The sequence below is a fragment of the Pygoscelis adeliae genome, unplaced genomic scaffold (assembly GCF_000699105.1).
Source record: "Pygoscelis adeliae isolate BGI_AS28 unplaced genomic scaffold, ASM69910v1 Scaffold347, whole genome shotgun sequence".
Lineage (NCBI taxonomy): Eukaryota > Metazoa > Chordata > Aves > Sphenisciformes > Spheniscidae > Pygoscelis > Pygoscelis adeliae.
Window position 1 is genome coordinate 871,721 of NW_008825158.1, and position 24,084 is coordinate 895,804.

General features: G+C 41.7%; 1 protein-coding gene across 1 annotated transcript in view; it reads right to left on the minus strand.

Moving 5' to 3' along the window:
* Positions 1–337: 337 nt before the first annotated feature.
* Positions 338–24,084, minus strand: part of EFCAB5 (EF-hand calcium binding domain 5) — a 33,382-nt gene continuing 9,635 nt past the window's right edge. The window contains exons 5-20 of the mRNA XM_009328666.1: positions 22,333–22,488; positions 17,388–17,487; positions 16,463–16,675; positions 15,788–16,336; positions 13,645–13,859; positions 12,240–12,396; positions 8,595–8,884; positions 7,542–7,714; positions 6,568–6,796; positions 5,877–6,029; positions 4,552–4,652; positions 3,474–3,727; positions 2,665–2,894; positions 2,368–2,464; positions 736–831; positions 338–429 (exon numbers count right to left, since the gene is read on the minus strand). Coding sequence (XP_009326941.1) covers positions 338–429; positions 736–831; positions 2,368–2,464; positions 2,665–2,894; positions 3,474–3,727; positions 4,552–4,652; positions 5,877–6,029; positions 6,568–6,796; positions 7,542–7,714; positions 8,595–8,884; positions 12,240–12,396; positions 13,645–13,859; positions 15,788–16,336; positions 16,463–16,675; positions 17,388–17,487; positions 22,333–22,488 — 3,105 coding nt within the window. The remainder of the gene's footprint in view (positions 430–735; positions 832–2,367; positions 2,465–2,664; positions 2,895–3,473; positions 3,728–4,551; positions 4,653–5,876; positions 6,030–6,567; positions 6,797–7,541; positions 7,715–8,594; positions 8,885–12,239; positions 12,397–13,644; positions 13,860–15,787; positions 16,337–16,462; positions 16,676–17,387; positions 17,488–22,332; positions 22,489–24,084) is intronic.

Sequence of the window (24,084 nt, forward strand, 5' to 3'; positions counted from 1 at the left end):
AGCCGGTGGCCGCTCCCCCGGCGGGGGGGTGAGAAGCTACCCTGCCCCCGCCAGTCACCGCCTACCTGGAGACGTTGCTTGTTGCCGACTGAAGGAAGAAAGAGCGAGTTTAATTTCCCAAAATTTTATTAAAAAAGTGATTCTGCCAAAAGAAACGTTATTGGAAAGATGAAATCTTGCTGCAGACAGTGCAGTTGGCTGTAATCTCAAGCTTTATCCCCATAAGAAAGCTTTTTTTGCTATATTAAAAACGTAGGGCTTTTCCGCAACACATTTAGAAGAATTTGACAAAATGCTGATTAAGAAACTTTACTTAAAATTATTCCTAAAAAGTAATTTAAGGAGACTGAATCTTGAAAATTTTCGCTGTATCATTTACGAGCATTGTGGCTTGGTAGTCATACACTCGTCCCTTCCTCTCGCCTCTTCCTGCCAGAATTAATTAAAAAAAAAAACCCCAAAACTTTAATCAAGCTTTTATAATTTAGTAGCTATACTAGCAAAATTGTTTCCTTTAATGTTTGTATTGCTATTTTCTTAATAATCCCTAACAGACTTCTACCATCTTAACAAATACTTCATGGCTATGCATAAAAAATTTAAAAAGCAACAGTTTGACAGCTAATAAAAGATGTCAAATACCAGAATCACTACGGTTAGATGAGGAATTAGAGATTTAACTGGAGGCACACTAGAACTGGATGCCAAAAGGGGCTAAAGATGGAGCTTTTTTACTTGTGATCTCTGCTAGTGACAGGCAGGTGTGTACCCAGTTGTACAGGTACTCGGCTGGAACAGAGCCGTGCTGCCACACCGCCGCTCTAGGTACACCTGAAACAAAGAAGAGGGGTAACTCCAAAAGCCAAGTCAAAACTGTGACCAGTGTTACAGGACCGAACAGAGAAGATCATCCCATCAGTGGAGCTTTCCCCGAGTCCAGTAATTCCACCCTGGAAAATGGTGATGCTTTGAAAAGCACACACAGCGTTATTGTGGCAGTGAATGGTCAAGCACAGGAGAGCTGCCTTTTTATTGTAATTTCTTTTGTATTGTGGTAGGTCCCCTGTTGTACAAAGTGCTCTGCTATATTTTAATGCTAAACATTTGATAATCAAAAATGTAAAGTGAAAAGTGCTTTTTTTCCAAACTCAGATTTGATTTAAGAATAATACCCTTCAAAGCTCTTTTACTAAATGCTATTAAAGGCCACCACAGAATCATACCATTAAAGGTTGCTCTGTCGATAGAGTGTAGGTTCTTTTGTGCTCTGTTCTATATTACAGCACACGTATATGGAACGTACGGGCATTATCCAACATACACCGTGTGTAAACACTGATGTTCATTTTAAAGGAATTCCTATAACTGTGAGTTATACCTGTATTCACACCACTCATCTGTCACTACTCTCTCAGAGTAAGTTCCATCCTGGGAAGCCAACAGGATACCAGCAGTTTGCAGCATACCAGCAGTTTGCTAAAGCTGTATTTTAGTTACGTCTGCGTCCCTAACTGGAGGAAGACTGGATGCTCTAGGCCTGCTTCATTCTCTCCAGTGAATTAGTTTAATATATTTGAGGAGAACACATGAAAAGGAACTATGACTGCATTAAGCGTTCACTGTTCATCTGCAGGCAGGGTACTGTTGATAGATATCCCCAGCTAAACTAACAAGTCTTGTCCACGTTTGGTTTTTAACAGGCCTCTCAGTCTGGCATTAGATCATCAAGGGAGAGATCTCAGCAAGAACAACAGTCATTTCTCTTGCAGAGATATTACAAATAATAATAGCCTCTTGACTGCTCTGCCACCAAAAAAGCTCACATTCATTAAAGGAGAGAAATACAGACTGAAACCCAGCTCCTGTATATGGCCAGTGAGTGTATTAAGTACTTGGCAGATGGTGTTTACAAAGAGGAGGGCTCACACTGTCCTCCCACAATCGTATTGCTGTTTGGAGCTGGGTCAATCCCTCGGGCAGGGCACGGAGGTCTGTGGTAGATTTGCTTGTCAAAAGAACCATCATTCTTAATATGTCTTTACATATTACTTGCCAGAAGAACCGTAGTTCTTAATATGTTTATCTGGGGGTTTACAATGAGGTCACTTGTTCTGGTAGGTTTCAAAGCTGGTCTGCTCACCTTTCCTTAAGGCAGTGAATTTTGATTCTAAATTTAACAGGTTGACTTTTATTGACCAGAAAAGACTGCAGATATTTAAGACCCCTTATCTGTTGTTTAATCTATTGTGAAATCAAAATTAATTTCTGAAGTAAGGACCTTAAAAGCACTCAGCTGAAGGTTGCCACTGATACTGCTTCATTGCTGAGCCGTGTCTGGTAATCTCACAATTCGTTTATGATATTTACCAGTGATGCAGTCCAGCAGCAGCTCTGCTTGAACTTGCACAGATGCAGCAGTTGGATCAAAGCAATAAATCTCCTGAATCAAATTGTCATCAAGTTTCTGCAATGTAGAGAACAAAAAGAGTCAGGTGGCGGTGAAAAACTTGAGAGGGTTACAGAACTAAAGATGGCTAAGTCAAGCATATAGGAAATCTGTACATAATGAATTATTTCACAGCCAATTCACACTTGGCAAATTCCACTATATCTTCTTGGGGGAGGAATAACAGGAAACAAAGTTTAAATATTTTGAAGTCTCACCAGTATACACTGACTCCAGTTCTCAGTCTCCTCTGAGCCCTTCCAGTTTGGATGGAAAAGCAACAGCACAGCCTTAACTATGTTATGTACCAGAGCTGGCGGTTCTGCATAGCTCTTTATATCAGCAAAGCTCTCAGCATTGAGTTTCTGGACACACTCACGCAGGTCCTGCAGCATGAACTGGTGGAACAGAATCCCTGCATGCCTCAAATTTGCCACGTGTTCTGCCTCTGGAATCAAAAGCAAACCTTTCAAGAAGTTTCTCAGAAACAACTGCTACTCAAGACTTTATGTTATTGACTGAAAAGCTCTGCTCTCTTTGTGATTAACTCTTTGTCTCCTTGACTGAGTGATTGATTAGTGTACAGCCCACGTTTCCTGTGAAACTTTTAAAAATGGGTATGTGCTTGAGAAGGAGACAAAACTTGCCTCAGGGGCAAGCAGAGGTCCCATGAAGGGTTCAGGCATGCAGGTAATTCTGGAACTGTGACATTCAAATTCTTTTGATCTTAGTTGGGGCAGTTCTGAGGAGGACATGCGAGATCCCTGATACAACAAAGCCCCTTGCTTTACACCTTTGATTTCAGGGGGAATTGGGTGTAAAATATCCCGTGAACAAGAGTCAAAATCTAAACATTCTGTTTAACTGTACTCTGCTGAGCGCTTAGGCTTGCTCAGGAGTAGTTTACATGTAACAAAGGTTTGTATTTGTCTTTCCATACTTGTAGGAATGATACTTTAGATGTGGTTTTACTGAGATTCCTAATTTCACCCCTCAAAAACCTATCTTGGCTCTGTATGCACAATACCCAGTACATAGGTTGGTTCTGTTTCCTCTAAAGACATCTTCAGTATCTCAGAGCAGGCAGCTTGGGCCATCTTTAGCATTTTCTGCAGGTCTTTGTGTTCATGCGGTGGTAATTTCTGGCAGTGTCCGATGCTGATATCAAATATCCCAAGAGCTTGTCCTGATAGGTCACGGAGAGGTACTGCAATGTGGTATTCTCCACAGACAGAAGTGCGAATGACCCCTGAACTGTCTATGCACTTAAACAGGTAAACTCTGAAACGAGAGTAGAGGAAAATGTACTAGACTTAACATTCTGGTTTCTTTTGGTAATTTATTTAGCATATTTTAGTAAGATGCCATTCATCTCTTGTTGTTAAAACAAAGGTATTACATTACTAAATCATTGTTTATTTCCTTGAACTGAAATATGCACAGCTTTAAGTATAATTCAAGCCATATACAAAAAGGAGAAAATAGCATTGTGGAACACAATATTGCTTAGCCAAGGCAACTGCTGAAAATCATAAGAATTTAACAAACCCAAATCAGGTTGTAGTCTTGCTTTAGAAACAGTTTCCTGTTTATAACCATGTTGACATTTGTTCTATAGAGTTTTATAAAAAGTAAGAACATCTGCTGGAACAGCAAATGGTTGTTCAACCAACTTTGACAAGGATGATAACGCTTAAAAGACAAGTGTGTGAGGATCTTGGCAGTGGAAGGAAACAGAAGGAAATAAGACTAATATGGTCAGGAAAAAAGACAGATTATTCTAAAGAGCAAAATGCTTCAGTGTAGGCTCTAATCCTGCAAACTTTTCACAGCAGATGTAGAGCTTGCTTGGCAGCTCAGCTGGTGAGCATTAAGTTGGAGGTTAAGTTTTTGCAGGTCTAAACTCAAAGAGAAAATACTCCTCACGCCTTCGTAATTCAGTATCACCTGCGTATGCACCAGAAGCCTTGATAGTGAGAAAGCCACAGCCAGACGCTCTTGCAGGGTTGCGTTACCATGGGCTAAATGCAACATGGATCATGCCTGATGCAGGCTAGAGTCTAGGACCAGAGGTAACTAGTTCGATTGCAGGTGCTGGAGCCTACCTTAAGAGGTTTTCTTTTCTGAGGAGAACAGGAGAGCTATGGATTTCTTTTTGTCCCGTATTATCTGTAGTAATCACCTTGCGCAGAGCGTAGTCACATGTCTGCCAGAGAGAAAAGGGAGGTTTTAGCTGCATCCAAGAAAAGAACAGCCATTTTGAAGCTTGGAGAGGGAGGAAATTGTTTATTTCTTAAAGGAAACTCCTATGTACATTCAAGTGCAATGGGATGGTTTAAAGACATCTCCCAACAATGCTTGGTTTTATTCCCGGAGTGTATTGCTCAAGATGCATGAAGAACGTGCCCTGGACCTCCCTCAGCCAGACTATTTAATCCATCCCCAGGCTCCACACTGAAGAACACCCACAGGCCAAGAAGAGGTTTCCCTTCTTTTTCCCATCCCCTTGCAGTCCTCTTTCTCATGTCATGTTTGTGTCAGTGTGCCTTGACACGTGAAAAGCACAGAGGGGAGTAAATGACCTGGCTATCAGGCAGCTAACAAGGGAACAGAGCAGAGCCTGGAATGACAACAGAAAGCTGCCAAAATAAACCATGCTTATCAGAGGAAGCAGCTGAATTATGGCTACAGCAGATGTCATACAGACTTTGTGATGACACAGGATCAGTCCTAAATATTGCATACACTTTTCATCTTCTTAACTCGCTTGTATGTTAAGTGACAAGCTTCCCAGGGCCCCAGTGCCTGCTCAACAACTGGAATATGATCTGCAGGGAGGGGGGCTGCCTTCACAAGCTAACTAATGGGGAGCAGCCACCCTGTGTTGTATTTACATCTTGGCTGCTGACATTACTTCAGAATGACAAGCTAATACATTAGCGAGGACGGGTTTTTCTCCTATAAAATACCATAATTTTGACATGCACAGAATCTCCACAGAAGAGCATCTCCTTTCGTGGAGGTCCCAAACAGCAAAGCTTTAGCAGGGTCTCGCAGTGTTGGCTAACTTACGGATGGATGGATGGGTAGGTGTGGGGGTTTGCTCTATTGGTTGCTACGCAGCTGTGAGCATTGAAGTAGGAGAATATTCCTTTTTCCCATGGAGAAGGGGTTATACTGGCAGTGCTCTTGAACTGTTTTACATGGGAGGATGAAAAGAATGAAGAGTGGCCTCCTTTACAGAGGGAACCTTCCCTCTCTACCTTTGTAGCCCTTTTGCTGCACAGGCACAAGAATCTCAGGCAAGCTTCATTTTTTATGAAAAAAACCACTGGGAAATCGCATCCAGCTAGAAATGGCAGGTCCTCACTAAAACAGCCTTGTCAGCCCCTGGCTATTACAGGCCTTTTCACTGCAGTAATCTGTGTACCTTGTCTTTGCCAGGCTCCACCAGGTATGTAATAACAGCGTGGACGCTGGGTGCCCTGGGATACAACCAGTCCAGAGCAGTAACAGTCATTTGTAGAATATTTTCCAGTCTGCAGACATGGTGGTAGGCTTTGCTGAACGCCTGAGAAACTCCCTGTGAAAGCAGAATCCTCCAAATGAGCCAGACGGTTCCATACGATTTGGGGAAAAAGCTGGGGAAACTTTCAGGCAGCAAAACGAAGGAAAATGGTTATAACAAGTTACTTTAATCAGAACTTGTAAAGTTGAATAGTGACTGTGAAACGTCCTTTATCAAATAATGCTCTAAAGCTCCAGAGTACCCGGGTCACAGCCAAGTTCTGAACTAGACAAAGTTGTTTTTTAGTGGAGATAGCCAAATTGACAGGTAATGTTGGCTTGCTGCGCTCCCTGCTGCCCAGATGGTGCATCCACAATGAGGCTGATTCTAAAGAGCATCCCAAAGAAATCCGGACTGCTGTTGCTTATAATTAGTCCAGCATGTAAAAAGTAAGGTTTCATGCCACTTTATGGAAATAAACACAAATATGAGGTTCAGAGCTTCAGGAAATAAAAGCTGCTATCTTTGGGCTTTGCACAAAAGTGCAATTAATTTACTAGTCAGGAGAAGCTCAGAAGAGTGGTCTAACAAACTGCTTTCTGATGGTGCCCACCTGATAGAAACTGATCTCATGGGTCAGGAAGACGGTCTTCTCACACTGGTCCCGAAGAGTGTCAAGTCCTAGAATGCCAAAGACTCTCCAGCGAGCATCGTGCAATGGCAGTACCAGGAATGAACCTCTTCTCTCCTCCACTGGGCGGTCGTAGTTCCAGAAGTGGATATTTCCATGGAGCTGAACTCTTGGAATATGGACCGGCTTTCCCTCTTCAACAGCTGCAAAGCTGCAAAATAAACTTATGAGAAGGTTTGTTCAGAGTAGCAGAAAACCTTTAGCAAAGCAATAAATACTGCAGCTTTGATCTTTCCCTGCTTTTTGGCATCAGGGAAGGAAGGTGTTAGCTCCCTTTTCTGACCACACCCAGAAATACCACATTTACCACTTGCATCCCAAAGGCAGTGGTAATAAATAAGGCACTTTTCATCCTTAGGACATTTTAAAAACATCAACTAATGAATGTAATGAAAGGGAATACAGAAGCGAGCAGCAGTTACATTTAATAGGTTAGAAGAAGCAATATTTAAAGAAAGAGACAAATATGTCTAGCTTTTGGAAACGAGAAGTAAAGCAGCGTGAAAGCTGTTTATAGTGTAAACACTACGGAAGAAAAGGCATTGTTCTCAAAAAATAGCCTGTGGATGTAAACTGGTATAAGGGAATTAATTTTTAAAGATGATGATGTAGGCCCAATAGAATAGACTTTTGCTAAAGGATGAGATTTATTAGACTGTGAGCTAATCTCCCCAAGGAAAGGAGTGAAATCTCAAACAGAGCAGTTCTAAGTAGACCATGCAAAGTATAAGGGCACGTATAGGATAATGAATCATTCCACAACGGTCCCTGGGGAGATTTCCTCTCTGGAGTACTCTATCGACCTCTGTTTCCAGTGCACCCCAAACCACTGCCTGGCACCCCTACATTCCAAATATTTTTGAGAAAAAGGAACAGTTATTCGCAGCTTTTCTTACCTTACTCCTTTCATGTCTTTGTAAAGTATCTGGTTTAGAACATACGGAGCATCATCTGTGGTACATGCCACATAGTGTAGGAGAATCTGTCCCCGCTCTGGTGAGAGCTGGTTCTCTTCCAAAAGGGCAATATATGCACTGATCTTCTTGTTATCCCCGTGGGCCTCTGCATCCTAGCAACCAAATGTTTCCCATTACATTACGTACATTAGCCATTGGCTATTACACTTATTTCATGTACTTAGCACTTGTCTCATTTTTTGCTGAGATGCTGTTCTGGGTCACTGATTTTGTATGTCATGCACCAACTGCATGACATGTATGTGTCTATGCTGTGATCGTGTCTGACGGGTACGCTCTGTTACAAGCAAAAACACTTTGTGTTTTGATTGGCAAGAAAATGGATTTCTTTTTTCCTGCTGCTAATGGGGAGCAGTTCATATAAAAATAAACCCTAATTACAACCTGTGCCTAAGCAAAACTCCTATGGTTTTCTTCCTCAATAGGAGATTCCTTTGGAAAAATCAGACAAATAAGTGCCAGAGTTGCTACATTCACAAACCTAAACATTGTAGGAACACTTCAGCTACTATGAGAGAAGTTTTGCTTTGAGGAGGGCTTTAATGGTGAGGACACACATCTAAAGTTGCAGCTGCAAGTTAAAAATTAAACTGTATCTCCACTACAAATTAACCATCTTTGTCCCAAACTGAGTCTGGTGTGTTTCATTTCAGAAGCTCTAAAACTAGAACTCTGGATTTCCAAATTTGATCTGAGTCAGCTCTTCAAAAAGTGAGACATAACTATCCATGAAATGCATTCTGTATTGGCAGAGCATGGACGAGAATTCTTGTATTGCAGACCCGACCTGTGACTCGTTCTGTGCGTAACCATGGGCTCCCCTGAGCATCAGCTAAGTGCAGAATAGCACAAGGAAACCAGCCTCGGACCAGCTTCCCATGGTACCTGTGAGTTCCACTCAAATGCACCAGGGGTTGAAGTCAGTGTCACAATCCCAACACAAACGATTCTTGTGCTCCCCGGGATGCGTACCTGGGAGAGGGCCTTAAACACGGCTTTGTAAACCGGTTCCATGCTTGCTCCGCTGGTCTCAGCTGCTTGCTGGATATTGTGCAGCCATTTCCTCCTGGTTAAGCTTTGCAAGCACTTCATGTGACTTCGTTCCACACTTGTGGTCAGAAATTCCACCAAGTTATCAATAGCTTCATCCACATTGGCGGTGAACTCAGAAGCAACTAACTCAAGGAAAGTCTGGAATGCCTTTGGGGATAGCTTCCCCACTCTGCTGAGCTGTGGGTAACGGGAGCAAAGGTGTTTCTTTGCTAGTAGAGAAAACAGAAAATAAGACAGAAACAGTCTGTTTGAATGAAATGTTCTGCTTTTCTTGTGCAAAATATGAATCAAGCTCTAAACTGGCTTTGGGTGGAGTGCTCCAGTCCATCACTCTGGGTTTCTTCGAGCTATCTCCTAAATGTAAGTTGTCATCATGACAGGCAATCTCCAGCTTCCAGACTGGATGCACCTTTTCTTCTAGATGCCTGCTTTCTCACCTACTGAGAAAGAAACCTGCAAGGCATTGCTCCTGTGCCCCTTTTATAACTCTGCAACATACCTAAACAATAAAGGTCAATGGAAAATAGGAAAGCTGCTTGGAGTTATCAAAAATCAGAGGTACCTTCACATCAGAACCAAATTTTATGCACACTTGAGGGGCTGGTGGGACTGGGTTGCAAGTAGGCATTCTGCATACAGTAATAGTAGTTGAGACCTTACGGAAAAACTATTCACCAATCCCATTAAAAATGTGAAGGCCAGAGTCTACAGATGATTTCACAGATCACTCATATTCCTGGATTTTCCATTATATATCGTACTTGCAGACATCATATTTTTCATTTGAGGCCTTCTAAAGTAACTATCATTCTTAATTACCCTTCTTTAGGTGCCTTTGATGAATTATTGAAATAACATTGGTATTGTGCTAAATGTCATAAATGAAGAGCAAAGAAAATGAAAGCTCTATTGAAGTCGTACAGAGGTTGGGACCACAAGTGCTCTGGAATCACCTGTACTGCACCAAGGGGTGTAGGTGTGGAGCAAAAGCAGCAAGAGAGCTTTTATAAGAAATATAGGGTTTAGAAGAATACATTAGTATGAAAAACATCTAAAACAGTGAAGTGCTACCTGTTAGCTCTCAGGGGAGTGAAGGAGTAAAGATCACCGCACGGAGGCTGCTCCTTCCCATCTTGCACAAAGCCGGGCAGTGGAGCCGTGCCCCACTCCCCTTTTTCATGTCCCAGAGGTTGCAGCTGAGTCGGCCCAAATACGGGCAAATAAGCTGCAGTAGAAACCTCTGGCAGAGTTTCCTTTTGCTTGGAGGAAGGAGGAATGAGGAATGCCACAAAGGTCAAATTGTGATTCTCGAGAATAGCTTTCCTGGATCTACTCTAGTTCCCAAACGGCCAGTTTGCCCAGAGGTCCCGAAGACAAATGGGACTCATCTTAGACTTGTAATCCTAACAGGCTGAGCACGGAAATGTCAATTTACCCCATGGGTTTCAATTCAGATGTTCCCTAAATCAGCAGCCCGTCTAACAGAGCAGTTCCACCCCGGTCCAGCTCTTCCAGGACCCGCAGCCCAGCTCCGGGCTCACGGGGGTGCTCTTGCACAGCCTTTCGAAGCGGCCGGCGGCTTCCCGGCTTCGGAAACCCGGGGTTCACCGGGGGCTCTGCCCAAGCTGTGCTTGCCCGACCACGCTCCTGGCCGTGCCTCTCCTGAGCGCTGCCATGACTAACACTTTCATCATTTTTTTTTTTCTCCAGCCCGATTTCAAATCCTGTTGGACCCGAAGAAGTGAAGAAAAGGCAAGAGAGCTATACATCAAGCCGCTTCCTACTAGCAAACTAAGCAAGCAAAGATTTATAGGTAGAAGCGTGACTTGGCTGTTAAGCAAGGAGTATTTTGTGATCAATACGTACAATGGGCTATAGGGAACAGTGTAATAGAAAACGCTTTGATTAATGATGGAACAGGCAGGGAGCTGCCCTGATTGCCTCCCAGCGCACCCAAGACACTGATGTTTATGGGAGCTGAGAGCCCCCTCCTTTCCCCACAGAAGTCAGGGGGCATTTTATCACTGATTTTAGCTATAGAAGTTAGCAAGTACTAATGGGCCCCAATCATGGTGGAGCTGACTGTTAATGCTGTCTTACCCTGCCCATCATCTAAAGTAGTTTTTAATTTAATTTCTGATTTTCTGACAGAAGTAGGATGGAGAATTTTTTGATGGTATAAAAATGTTTGGATTTTCACCTCCACTTTTTCCTCTCTTTGAAGAAAGAGATGAAAAAAGAAATATGCATGAAGTTGAACATGGCATGATCAGTGCCTTCATTACTCAGCCACAGCATAATGAATTATTTTCCCCATTATATGTGTAACGTTACGCTTTTCACTTACAGGGAAAATCAAATAATTCTACCCACTTTTCACTCTGTGTTTTCATCCAAGAGGCATGCAATGTCTTTGAACCCTTCCCCCAAACCTGCTTGTTCCATGATGTCTTTGAGAGTTTAGACTGAAGCTGCTAGAAATACAGTTTTATGTTGCTTGTAGGTGGTATTGATTTTGCTATGCTATCTTTCCATTTATTTGTCCTTTAGTTTATGAGCCCTTCATGGAAGGGACTATGTCCTTCCATATTTCTGTAGTGTGTTCTGGCATGCTTTGAACACAAGACAGCTGTAAACTGCCAGTTTCTTCTGTGGCTGTGCAGCCTGGAGACAATTAACTGTAGCATGCCAGTGCGCTCCCCACCCCACCAGCTGCCTCAAGTGAGCTAAAGAATAAAGAGATTTTGGTTGTGGCCAAAATGAGCCATTTTCAGTAATGTATGGCGAACAAGCAACATGAAGATATGCGTGGAGATAATAAACCAGTCCTCTCCATCCAAGTGCACATGCAGACACGTTCTTAATTGCTAATACAGTATTTCAGAGCACCTAATGCCCACATGTTCATACGTATGAGGCTGCCAGCCAGGTCCAGGTGAAGCACTTCTGTCTGACCTAAGTCTATTCTGTCAAGGACCAAATTTGCTAAGTTTATTTGGAGAAATGAACCAACAGAGAAGTGAGACTCGAAGTTGCTATCTAATTCATGAGAGCTGTACAAGAGTGTGGATTACTACAGGCCATTTGAGACCCATAAGGAAAGCTGGTGTTCTTTCCTATGAGATATGTTCCTGCAGATAGCACAGTAAAATGTATCTATTAAAAATAGCTGGATAACACTAGACAGGCTAGAGTAAAAGTGCGAAACGTGTCCTGAGGCTTCATGTGTGTTTTTCACCGCCATATCACAAGTATACATTGCATGTTACAGCTGAAATAATTTTTCAACACATCACAATGTCATGAAAGCATTGGGCTACCTCTCTGACAGGGAGTCTGTCGCAGGGGAGTCTTGCACAGGAGGAGGGGATGGAGCTATGCATTAACAAGTAGATCTGGATAACTGTTCCTTTTCATTTTATCCGTCATACCTTGTGTGCTTATGACTGCTTGTAAAAACAAAAAATGACTGATGCTTGCCAACAACTTCATTAGCACTGTCATTGAATAGGTCAAGGCCTACTCTGTTGACATTGTTCTCTCAGAGCAGAGCTGTCTCCTTACCCTTCCTCAAGGCCTCTTTTTCCATCCCTTCCTTGAATGTGCTTAGAACAGCATCCACCTCTTCCAGGTCCAGAAACCCGGATGCATTGTCGTCCCACTTTTCGAAAAGTGCCTCCAGCAGCAGTTTCCGTTGGGCCAAGCGAGAGATGTGGTGAACCTACAACAGAGGAACAGCGGGTCTTCGATAATTCCTGGACACTGATGCTCAGTGTCTAGGCAAGTATGGAAACTGCAGTGGTATGCTGATCACATAATTCCTATGGGCCAGGCCAAATCCATACATACACAGCTCAGACCTGGAGATGAATCATTAAACCTGGGAGATATTTGGAAACGCTAAACACAGCCGACAGTTCAGTTTTACCAGGCAGAATCAGCACTGCAGAGGGTTATTTCCCAGTGAAGAAATGAAGCGCATGCTGGATCTAAGGTGAGATCAGCTCAGGTTAGTGGAAGTTTCCCGGAATACAAATGTCTTCCTAGCAAGAACTAACCACAGCCTTGTTAGTAACACCAAAGTTTTGACAGTTTGTATTTCTGTACATTGTTATTTTGCTGGTGCTGCCCTGAAGTGTGTGGGCTCCAAGCAAATGCATGTACAATTTGTCCTTTAAAGCCAGTCTTTGCACAGCACACAGTGATAAATGGCCGGAGTGGAATTCTCTCAAAGGCCAAAATACTGGCAGTGTGTGTTGTGTTCAGTGTCAGGACAGTAGAGCCGTCAGAACCAATATCTCATCCAAATTAGGTCAGCAGCATAGAGAGAAACTAGAAAGAGGTCTGAGGAAAATGCAGCTAGAGAGGCTACTATGGAGAGACCCACCACGAAATACATCTGTACTCTGTAGTCATATGGGGCACCCTGATGATGTGCATGAGGATATTGCTGAAGGGGAATATATATTTTTTTCAACACATGGCAAGAGCACCTTGTAACGTAAACACAAAGAAGCAGGTGCACATTCACATACAGCCATGCACATAGCAAAACCAGACACACTTGTTTTGAAATCCTCCCCAAAACATCCACAACCTCATATGTACATGCCAGTGCAGTAGGTCAGAGATCAGGTTCTTGGCTATTATAAAGGTGAATAAGCAGAATGGAATGTTTTGAGCTCTTTCACAATTGACTATCAACCTGCTGTCTCACCGAGTCCAGCTCTAGAACACGCAGACAACCTCTTACAGGATGAGTCTGTCATCACTTCTAGAGCTAAGGGCTAGGGAGGGAAGGTCCTTATGAAAACAAAGGAGTAAAAGGTCTCTTGAAGAAACAGAGAATGCAAGGCTGCAAGTGAATAGCTCTGCCAGCATGAGATTAAAAGTTGACTTTATCAGTGTCTGTAGGCATTTGCTTGTTTTTTGTTTGGGCATGGGATCGGCAAAACTTATCAATATTTACTTTTTCTAGTTGTTCCATTTTTTCCTCTTCTGTCTGTTTGTATTCTTCTTTGATAAATGCAATAAGCCTCTTCACAGTAGGCAGAGAAATGTCTTCACCAACAAATGTCTCCATGAGCTGTACAAACTGTGGCAGGTTGAGACAGCTTTCATCAAAGGCACTCCTAGTACGAGAAGCCCAACGGTTCTGAATCTCTGCCATGATGGGACGTAAGTCTGAAAGGCAGAAAGCACAGTATGTCGCAGGAAGCCAAATGCTGCCCTAACGCTGGCCACGTGGCAGCTATCAACACAGTCCTGAATCCTGCACTTCCTCTCCAGTGAAATTATGGCTGAATATGGACTGACTCCGTGCTAACTAAAGGCCTTAATCTGCCTACACTTTTCTAATAGTATCTCTTCAGATTTATGCTCCAGTCTAGCATGGATGCTATCACACAGCCAGGTCAAGTCACTGAATACAGGTGAGCTGAAATTACTGTTACACAGCAAGTGGCCTTCTGAGACAAAGACTACACTGCTCTTATCTTGAAGTCAGCTTCAGGAGTTAGTGTTTGTATTCTTGCCAAAACTTTCAGCTCATAGCCGTACCGGTGTGTCTGCAGACACTGCCAGCCACTATGTGCCCAAGTGAACACAGAGCTTTGTGACCAAAATACCTGGAAATCTAGTGTTCCCACAATTCCAGTCCTCTGGAATTCTCTCTCCGTAGCTGCTATACCTGCAACTTAGGTCAGAAGTCAGAAGGTCACCTGATGAAAGGTAAAGTATACCTTGTAATGAGATAAGCTCTTAAAAAAGACACAGGATACAACTTTTATAGAAGCCTTTAAATACATATATCCAAGCTATAGTTTCTAAAGCAGATGAAAAGAGCTGACATGAGCAGTCACCTGGCCATGGCACTTCAAACTCCTGGCTAGCTTCAGCTGGAGAATCCTGTCTGTCTGAGTGTGCTGGACCTGCAATTTTAAAAAGAAATCTTCCGTGAACCAGAGCTTACTAGTCTGAGCACCCTGCTGATTAATATGTTAAATCTACCTCTGTGTCTCTGGAGTTACCCTTGTTATCAGTAGTTATTTCTTTTTACTGTCTGGAAATACTGCTTCCTGAAATTCACCTGGTGAATGTTACTTTTCTTAAGCCCAGCTACAAACATCCATTTTAGCAAGAGCAATAAGGTAACTTTTTTCCAAGATCGGTTCAAAATTATATTCAGACTCCTTGTTTCCATCCACCTTTCTCTCAGAGTATCGTACCATCACGCCATCGTTTCTGCAAGAACAGGGTGGGAATCTGCTCTGAAGATGGAAGTACTGCATGCCCCAAACAATGCGGGACGTGCGCATCCCGGGACTGGCTGGATGACAGGTTAGTGCTGTGTGCTGGAAGTTAACCACAGAAAGCTGTAGGTACCAGTGGGCTGTACCATCAGCTTTACAGCCCTTTATGTAGTAAGTCTGTCACTAGACTGCTCTGGCAATGTAGACCCAGTTCTTGCATTGTTTTAAACCGTGAGAAACAAGAGTGTATTCACAGAGCGCTAGCAAGGAAGTTGGTCCTTCTAGTATGTTTAAGAAAGTACCTCTTATGAAACACACAGTTGCCCGACCACAGCCTGCCTAGAACAAGGGCCTTTGTACACAATTAAGTATGATATTCCTTTGGAAACACAGCGAAAGATTAAAATAAAAGGTTCCTGATATATGATCCCATAATATATCTCCCTATGGGCAATCACAGTCTAAAAATTATTAAAAGTCATTTCCATATTTAACGTGCTCAGGCTCCTGTCTTGCTACTAATATTACAGAGTGAAACAGAACATAAAGTTTCTCCTTATTATAAAAATGCTGCTGCTTCAGAAAGTCCCTACTTGAATTAAAGCATCTGCTCAGTGCCTTGAATACAGATCACCAGCAAAGTGACTCACCTGCCGTCCTGTGAGAGGAACACACTCTGAAACCTTGGCAGAAAACACCATACTGAGAAGATACCAAAGCTTATTGTCTTGTGTATTCAGAAATCACTCACATGCTTTCAGTAGTTTTGAAATGGATTAAAAACACACCTACGGTTAAACCAGTCCAAATGTATATGTTGAAAAAGATTAAGGTCTACCAGAATAAAGGAGAATGCTTTACCTTTACCTTGGTCTTGCAGAAGGTCCTTATCCTGCAGTCTTGTCTCTGAGCTTGTCTGTTGGCCAAACTGGCTGCCGTGCTGCATAGAAAAACTCTCTTTTCTTGCAGGAGTTTCTTTCACAACCTCTGCAACTGGAGCATCCTGTTTTGAAGCAATGATGTCCATGTCTGCCACAGCTCTGTCTTCTGAGGTCACGGTTGTAGCTTCAGGTGTTGGTCCCGAAATTGTGTTGGTTGCCTCTGCGATCCAATTGTCCTTCTCCTGACTAACTTGCCCTTCTGAGCCAGGTTCTCTGTCAGAGATATGATAATCTTCTTCTCTACTTGTTTCTGTATCAGGCTCTCTACCCAGGCTAAATTCCTCTTCCTCTACCTGTTTTTCAGAGCCAGGTTCTCCACCTCTACTGAGACTGTACCCAGTAGAGGCTGATCCTGGGAAAGCTTCCTCCTGTTCGTCTGCACTTGCAGGCTCAGTTTGCCTCTCAGTTTTGATGTCTTCATGGAAACTGGATTTCTCACTATGTATTGTATCTCCATCCAAATCACTAGCTTCGAAATCAGTGCTTTTCACCGCTGACACAGCGTCCTCACCTTCCTTTCTCACTTCAGCGTCACTTGATTCTGCTGCTTGGTTTTCTCCCTTAGAAATTCCTCCAGTCTCAGCTTCGCTCATGCCCATTTGTTCAAAAAGACCTTCTCTGACGCTAGTTCTCGTTCTATATGTGCCTTGTCTATTATCATCTACAGGTTCATGTGCTAAAATCTCTCCCTCAGAAATTCCTGTTTGAGACAAGACTAACTTTTCACTGAGTTCCTCACAAACTTCCTGGTCATCAAGGCCTCCCCATAAATCCGCAAGCTCAATCTCTTGCAGCTCTATTATTGGCCCTAAAGTAGAAAAAATATTGATAAGTTGATAGTTTGCATTGGTTTTACGTTCTCTAGTATCGCATAAGAAAATTTAAAGAAAAAGAAAAAAGGTATTCCCAAGCAGATATAAACTATCAGAAAGTACCTTCTGCAAACACGCGTCTCAGAAACACAAAACTTCAGAATAATGTCTGCCTGCAGAGAACTGCACTTGTTATTGTGTATTACACCATATTTCTTTTGAAATAAATGTTTCATAATTCTCCAGACTAAGAAGGAAAGCTGTAATTTGCCTTGCATTTGATCTTAGAAATTAATTAATGTCCAATATCTTAAAAATTTTACTTTCATGTAGATGATTCTGTGTTTTTTCTTTATCCTTCCATGTTCCTGGAGAAATTTTAGTGTAAACACGAAATTAACTTCTACTATTGCCCAGTAAGCAAGAACAATTGTTTCAGGAAAAGTAGCCTTTCTTTAATCCTACTTCCAAAAAGTACTTCAGAATTTTGTAGGAAAGGAAAGTTTTGGATGCTGAAGTATCTCTGAACATTGCATCACAGTTTGCAAAAGATGTTTGCAAATTATGGTGTAGAGGTCACAGCATTCATTTGGGTCCTTTTTTAGGCTCTGTCCATTTCTGGTAACACTTATAAAATAGATATTAACTGTACAGCCTCGTGTGACCTCCTAACGTTTTAACCACAATTGAAACATCCCGTATACTTACACTGTCTTGGGTTACAGAATCCCCTCTTAGCAATCACAGGGCATCTGTCATAGAAGTCTACCAGTAGGGCAAGTATTTTTTGTCTATCTAAGAGGCCAACCTAGACAAAAAGATCACAATTATTGGGTTTTTCCTGTGGTTCTTGGGACTTACATCAACACTTGCAGCACTACAAAGGCACCATTAGCTAAGAATTACCTGTGACTGAAAATTATCCAGTAGCAGAACATCAGTACAAATTTCAAAGAAGTGAATTTATTTCATAGGGGTAAAAATTTCTTCTCTGGGCTTAGCTGGAGCTCCTCATACATATCACTTTGCAGGTACATCCTCTTGCATATTCTTGACAAATTACAGTTAGATGATTGTAACCACTTCTGCCAAAGGAGTTCTTCATGTAAAGATGAAAGCTTCAACTTTTCACACTTTCAGGACAGATGTTAATTGCCTGACAGTACTGTGAAAGAATTTCATGGGCTGTGCTGTATTATGTTAGTGACTGCACATTGTAGTTTGGTTTTGTGCCCCATCATTTCCTTTGAAGTATTATGTATCAGCAACTGCCTGGGAAAATAATTAGTCCAAAAATGTGAGCTATTATGACAACCTCCTTAATTTCCTTTAAAAATTCATACACATTTGACCACAGAGGTGAGAGAGGTATCTGTAGTTCCAGTGCAGAGGAACATGCAGAGTTTATTAAGTCCTCGTTGCTCAGGGTGAGTGTATACAGGCAATAAAACCAGGAAAAGACGATCAAACAGGTCATTTCCAATCAGGAAATTGTGAGTTGAAAAAGTAAAGCAAATCGAAACGATTGCAAGTTTTCCATTTTATGATCAATTCCTGTTGTCATTATTTAAGTCCTGCCACCTTTGTAATCTCCCTCCCATTAGTGAAATATGGTAGTTAATTAGAGAACAGATTTACTTAAGTTCATTATTTGTAGCAAGTAGCTTTCCATCTGAATTATTGATTTCCTTTCCACATTTTGCTCTTAGATTAAAAACTGCAAAATGTAAAATTCACCAAGCTTTTAATTCCTTGTGAACTTTTCCTGCCCTTAGGCTGAAGAAATAAAGGAAGAAGTTTGCTTTTCTTTTCTGGAAATGAGCTCAAGACGACTGCATTGTTTATAATCTAAAACCGTAATTAATGGCATCAATGTTCAGGTACAGAGGATTTGAAAACAACTGTGAGATACCCATCATCTACTGGTGAAGTGCCTCCTAAGGAAGCTCATACTGAAAACTAAGTGAATACATCACATTTTCTGTTACTGCAACACCTGTCCTCTAAAGGGAGTTGAAAGCTTTTTGCAAATGCTGAGGAAAGGATCAGAGCTGGAATGTAACCTGTCATCCATATTTAGTTGAAGATGTCCCTGCCCACAGCAGAGGGGTTGGACTGGATGACCTTTAGAGGTCCCGTCCAACCCAAACTATTCCATGATTCTGTGATCCAGTCCAGTTTTAGTAGTTCAGACTATGTTGGAAATTACAGCTGAATTTCAGCCATGTGCGGGTTTGGAACAACAAATGTCAACACATAACTCTGTCTCTAAACTTACAAGATGTAGGCCCTGATTCCCAGTATCTTCGTCTTCTTGACATTAAGACACAAATATCTTGCACGCTCCCATGCAAACATGTCTTTAGGCTGTTTGGTTTTCAGTTGAATATATCAGATCGGGTTCTGCATCCCTCCAGCAGATATACAAACACAGAACATGTTTCTGAAGATGTTACCAGATCACTCTGTAATATTTGGATTCTCCATTCAGTATTTCCATTACACACACTTAATTTTCCCTTTAAATTTCCTCAGCTGTTACTTGTCAGAATCATCTGCTGCTTGCCTTGAAGTTGGCAGCACGAATGCAAAACTTTATTTTATTAAAAAGGTAAATCAATGAATGAAGCATTATTAAAACGCAAATAAAAATGTTGTTTTGGGATTCAGATACTTTTTTTGTCATGTTAAAATAATATGCTTGGAGGATTTAGATAACTCAGATTCTAGAATAGGTTTTTTGTGATTTAGATGAAATAATTTTCTTTTTATATGTTGTTAAAAATAGTAAATTCCTTTTCAGAAATTACTGAATTAGGGGTAGATTTTCCGCCTTGTTTTAACATTTCCTATTTATACAGATTTGCCATTCTACCAGAGGTCTCTGTTATTTCAGGACACTTTTTCTTACAACTTACCTTGGGAGGAACGTGTCACAGTAAAGCTATCTATAGGAGAGAGGAGCATTACAACAGGAAAACCAGTTCCAAGGTCCTATACCCAGTTACGCTATCTTTCTGGGTTCCTAAATTTCCTAGCAAAGGTTATGTTTCTTTGCGCTTCATGTGTGACTTGGGGGGGCTGATGAAAGATTCCTGCCCGTCAGCCCTTCGTACTGAGTCTTGTTGGCAGGACAGGTACAGCATCCACTATAAATAACAGCAGACCATCTGTGTTTGTACAACCTCCCAAAACTTGTCTCCACTTTTAACGAGTGCCAACTCTAGTGGCTAGAGAGTTGAAACATGATGACCTAATTTTCTTGTCACCTGGATATTGGCAGGTGATGATTCTCAGTTGTTTTCAGCAATGCTCTGTGATCTATGAGTAATTCCTTTAGCAACACAGACTAAACCAGACTTGCCATTTAATCAGTGATAGGTCAGTGTTTAACCACTTGATTGTTTTTCTGGAAATGTGATGTATCTCAAACACCACAATATGCTTGTTAGTGAGCAAGATGGGAAGAACAGACACAGAAAAGGTCATGAGAAAGCAGACTTTGTTGTTGCTGTGCTGCAAGAAAGGTAATCAGAAGTGCCTCACAGTTCGTTAGTTTGAAAACTAATCTCTGACCAAATTCACTTACATTTAAAGATCCTGGACTTAAAATGTCCCCGAAAATTAATGCAGATTCTGTTATAATGTATAAAAGAAACTACACTTGATGCACATGAGCACAGAGAGACAATAAGCTTAAAATTCACCGAGCTATTGCCTTTTTGGGCATTAGAGCGGTGATTCAACTGTGTTCTGGTATTGTCTTGGAAAGTTTCTGCTTCACTGTATAGTCCAGGCTGTTCTTGCTGAGCTGCCATCCTTCTGGATGCATGCATTTGAAATCATAATAATGATCATGTGGATACCTTCTAATTTGACTGTAATTTAAACACTGCTTTCTCAGCTCCCTGGCCCTAATTGCAACTCACTGAGGCAGCCAGCCACACTCACCATGCAGACTGGAATAACTGCCTGCTACCAAACAAATGTAAATTAGGAACTGAAACAACTGCTTTGCTGTGCTTTGCAGAATGAGTACTGCAGGTAATGGATCACATTCGAGTGGTAGAAGTCCCTGGGTTAGTTTGCATCTTTTATCTTCCCTGTCCGTACAGTACGGCAGGACTTATTAGAGCTCTACAAAAGAAACCAGGTCAGGTTTAAAAGAACTGCATGGTCCACACTACAGTTTAGAAACTCAATTTGCGGAGGAAGGCTACCTCGGAGGCTAGAAACAGCAACCATGTTTCTGCTCTGCTCATTTTTTTCTAGGCAGCGATGGCATCTGTGGTGATAGCTGCTCACTCTTGTTATGTTGTGCTAGTATTTTTGGCTCTTTGCCTCTGAGATTCCACTGGGATTAGTAGCACGGAGATGGTGATTACTGCCACAGAAATAATAGGAAGAAAGTCACATTAAAACGCGAAGGGGAAAGAAGGGATCCTTTCAAAATGCAGGGCAAAGATAGGACTTGGCTTTCTATATTACTCTACCCAGGAGGATCCATCACAGCTCTTCTTGACAGAGCAATAGGAAAATGAAATGTCTTCTAACTGAGAAGTAGACACATTTCTTTCCTCATCCCTGAAACAGCAGCTTGCCTGCTATTCTCTAAAACACACCATTGGTGTTGAAACGTGCTCTGTAATTCCATTCTCTTAGAGGTAATGACATTATTAGCATGACATTGTAGAGCACAGTTCATTCTGGGTAGGCATGCTGTAAACATCACTAGAGGAGTGCTGGATGGAATATATAATTTATGTAGGGGAGGAAACTGTAAGATTATGGCAACCATTTGCTGTGTAGTAGCCAGCATCTGGCTAACTGAGGCTACTCATAACAAGTACCATACTTTCTGGATGAAGCCCAAGTTTTTAGCAATAGCTTATGCCACTGATTCCTCAGCTCCTACTATTTACCGGTTTTCTAATAAGTCTAGCTTTTTTTTTTCCCTTTAAATGGGGATGCAGGTGTATTCAGAGGATGCTAGATAGAGTTTAGAGCTGCTGAAAACCAAATTATGGCTTTTGAGTTCCATTTCCAGCTCTGTAACTGACTCGGATTTTAATTTCCTGTGTATAAACTGTGGCTGAAGTTCACAGTACTTTCCTCAGAGAGGTTGTAAAGATAGATTATTTTGCATTTTAAATTTAAACTATTATGAGATTTATTGATAGAAGCCCTAAAGGTGTATAAATTAATGCAACATAATTAATGCAATATATGTTACTATTGTAGCAATGTGCACATTTGTTAAGGTCAGTCTATATCAGGTTATCTTTTCTGAAGCATGGCTGAATAGACAAATTAGCACCCAAACATTCTGAACATGCTATGGGAACAGGTAACGACCAGAAGTAGTAAAGTCTGTGGTTCACTTCTTCTCCAGAATCATCAAACTTCAGCCCCAAGTCATCACGTTAGGTCATTCAGTTTCTAATTAGCCATCAGCTTATAGGCTATTAGCTATTTCGGTGTCTAAGAACTATGAATTTTAAGACAATGCAGCACCTATTGTCCTCTAAAACAATGCTGAGTAAGCACAAAGAGACTATCTGGAGTCATGAAGAATAAAAAGAAGGCAGTGACCCAGAGAGATACCGAACTGGAAGCATCACCATATTGAAAGGTTGAGAGCTGCTTTGCCTACCTTTCCATAATCACAATCTAGGAAGAGATCAGTAAACATTTGCCTCCACATATCATGTCTTATTGCTTCTTGGAAGTCATCAGCACACTGACAGAGATGCTTCAGGATTTCTTGGAACATGTCATTTGAAAAATGTTCAGTGTAGGAATGGACATACTATGGAGAGAAAGCAATAGTGTAAATGGTTAGCTTTCTTCAAGTATTTTCATCTTTATTTGAACTCTGAAAAAGCTATTGCATGCAATGAAATATACAGGAATTTGTAGTTTAATCTGCTAATGCAACGCAGGCTCAGTGCACGGATGCTACACTGCCTACTTTGTTCTTTCTTTCAGAAGCAGCACTATTCTCCAAACAAGCCTGGGGCACTGCACAAATGCATCTTGAACAGTTCCTTTCCTGGCCCAGAGGTCACTTACCGTGTTCAGTGGTTCAGAGATGCTGGATCAGAATCCCTCCTATGAAATGTCATTGCTTAAGCTAGGTTATCTCAGGGAGGATATAAGTTCTCCATGGTTTTCTGCAGCATTTAGTATTCCTGACTTTACTCCCAAGGAGGCATTTTGAGCCATTAGTTTTTGCATAGCTGACACTCACTCAACTCTCTAATGCCACAAAATGACCATTGCCCACAATTTCAGTGTTTAGAGAACCAACCAGTCTGGATACGATAAAAAAAGGAAAGAACCTTTTGAAAATGAGCCTGCTGTCACCTAAGTCCTCTGATACCGGCAATACTACTGACTCGAGATTTATTTTAAGTTCTAGCCTTGAAGACACTTTAACACTTTGGATTTATAGCCATGTGGTTTTTATGAGCAAAAGCAATATGGTTCTAAAAATCTGGTGTGCATGACATAAATAATAATGGCCATCAGAACAAACCACAATCCCAAAGCCTGTGCTGAATTATTATAGCAGGCTTCTGGAGCCAGCCACCATAACAGGGAGCCCATACCGTTAAAAGGAGGAATTTGCAAAACACAGAATGTTTCCCATTGTCCCATTTTTAGAGTACGGATACCTGACATAAGTGCTAGAACATCTTGGACTCGTTGAAATGCCGCACAGGCATTAACAAACTGAAATATTAATATGTGTTATTATTCATGTCTATATTGCATAATTTCCAAATATATGGGACAAGTGGAGAAGAGAGGAAGAGCAGAAAAGCAGCAGCCAATGGCCTGAGGGGTGGCTCGTGGGAAAGAAGAACTCCTAACGCAATATACGTTTTTTCTGCATTTCAGCATCAAAGGAGAGGATGTAGGTGGGTTGGAGAGAAGGCGGCAGATCTGGGGCTACGTGTATCTACTAGCTTTTCAGAGCTATTACAACCCGGAGCCCTGTGACAGATGAACCTTAAAGATGACAGCAGTTGGGAGAAGGCAGGTTGGACAAGCAGCTTGTCATTTTGTATGTCATCTTGATGACACATCCAAAGGCTTGTGTATTAATACTGCTGTCTAACAGCTCCACAGAAAATTTTTAGGCGCGTATGTTCAGCTATGTGGGCAGGAGGAACTATCGTAGAGTCATAAGCTTTTCTTAGCTGATGTGTGTAAAGCACTCTACTGTGTAAAGTACTGTACACATAATAAGCACACATTTATTTATTATTAACCAAGAGATTTTGACACCCATCAGAAGAAAGCTGGCACATCTCCTTCTTGCTATCCACTGTGAGACCTCGCTGTAGTTTGTGAACACATTATCATCACTAACAATGGATCTTTGCTCTTTGTTCCTGCT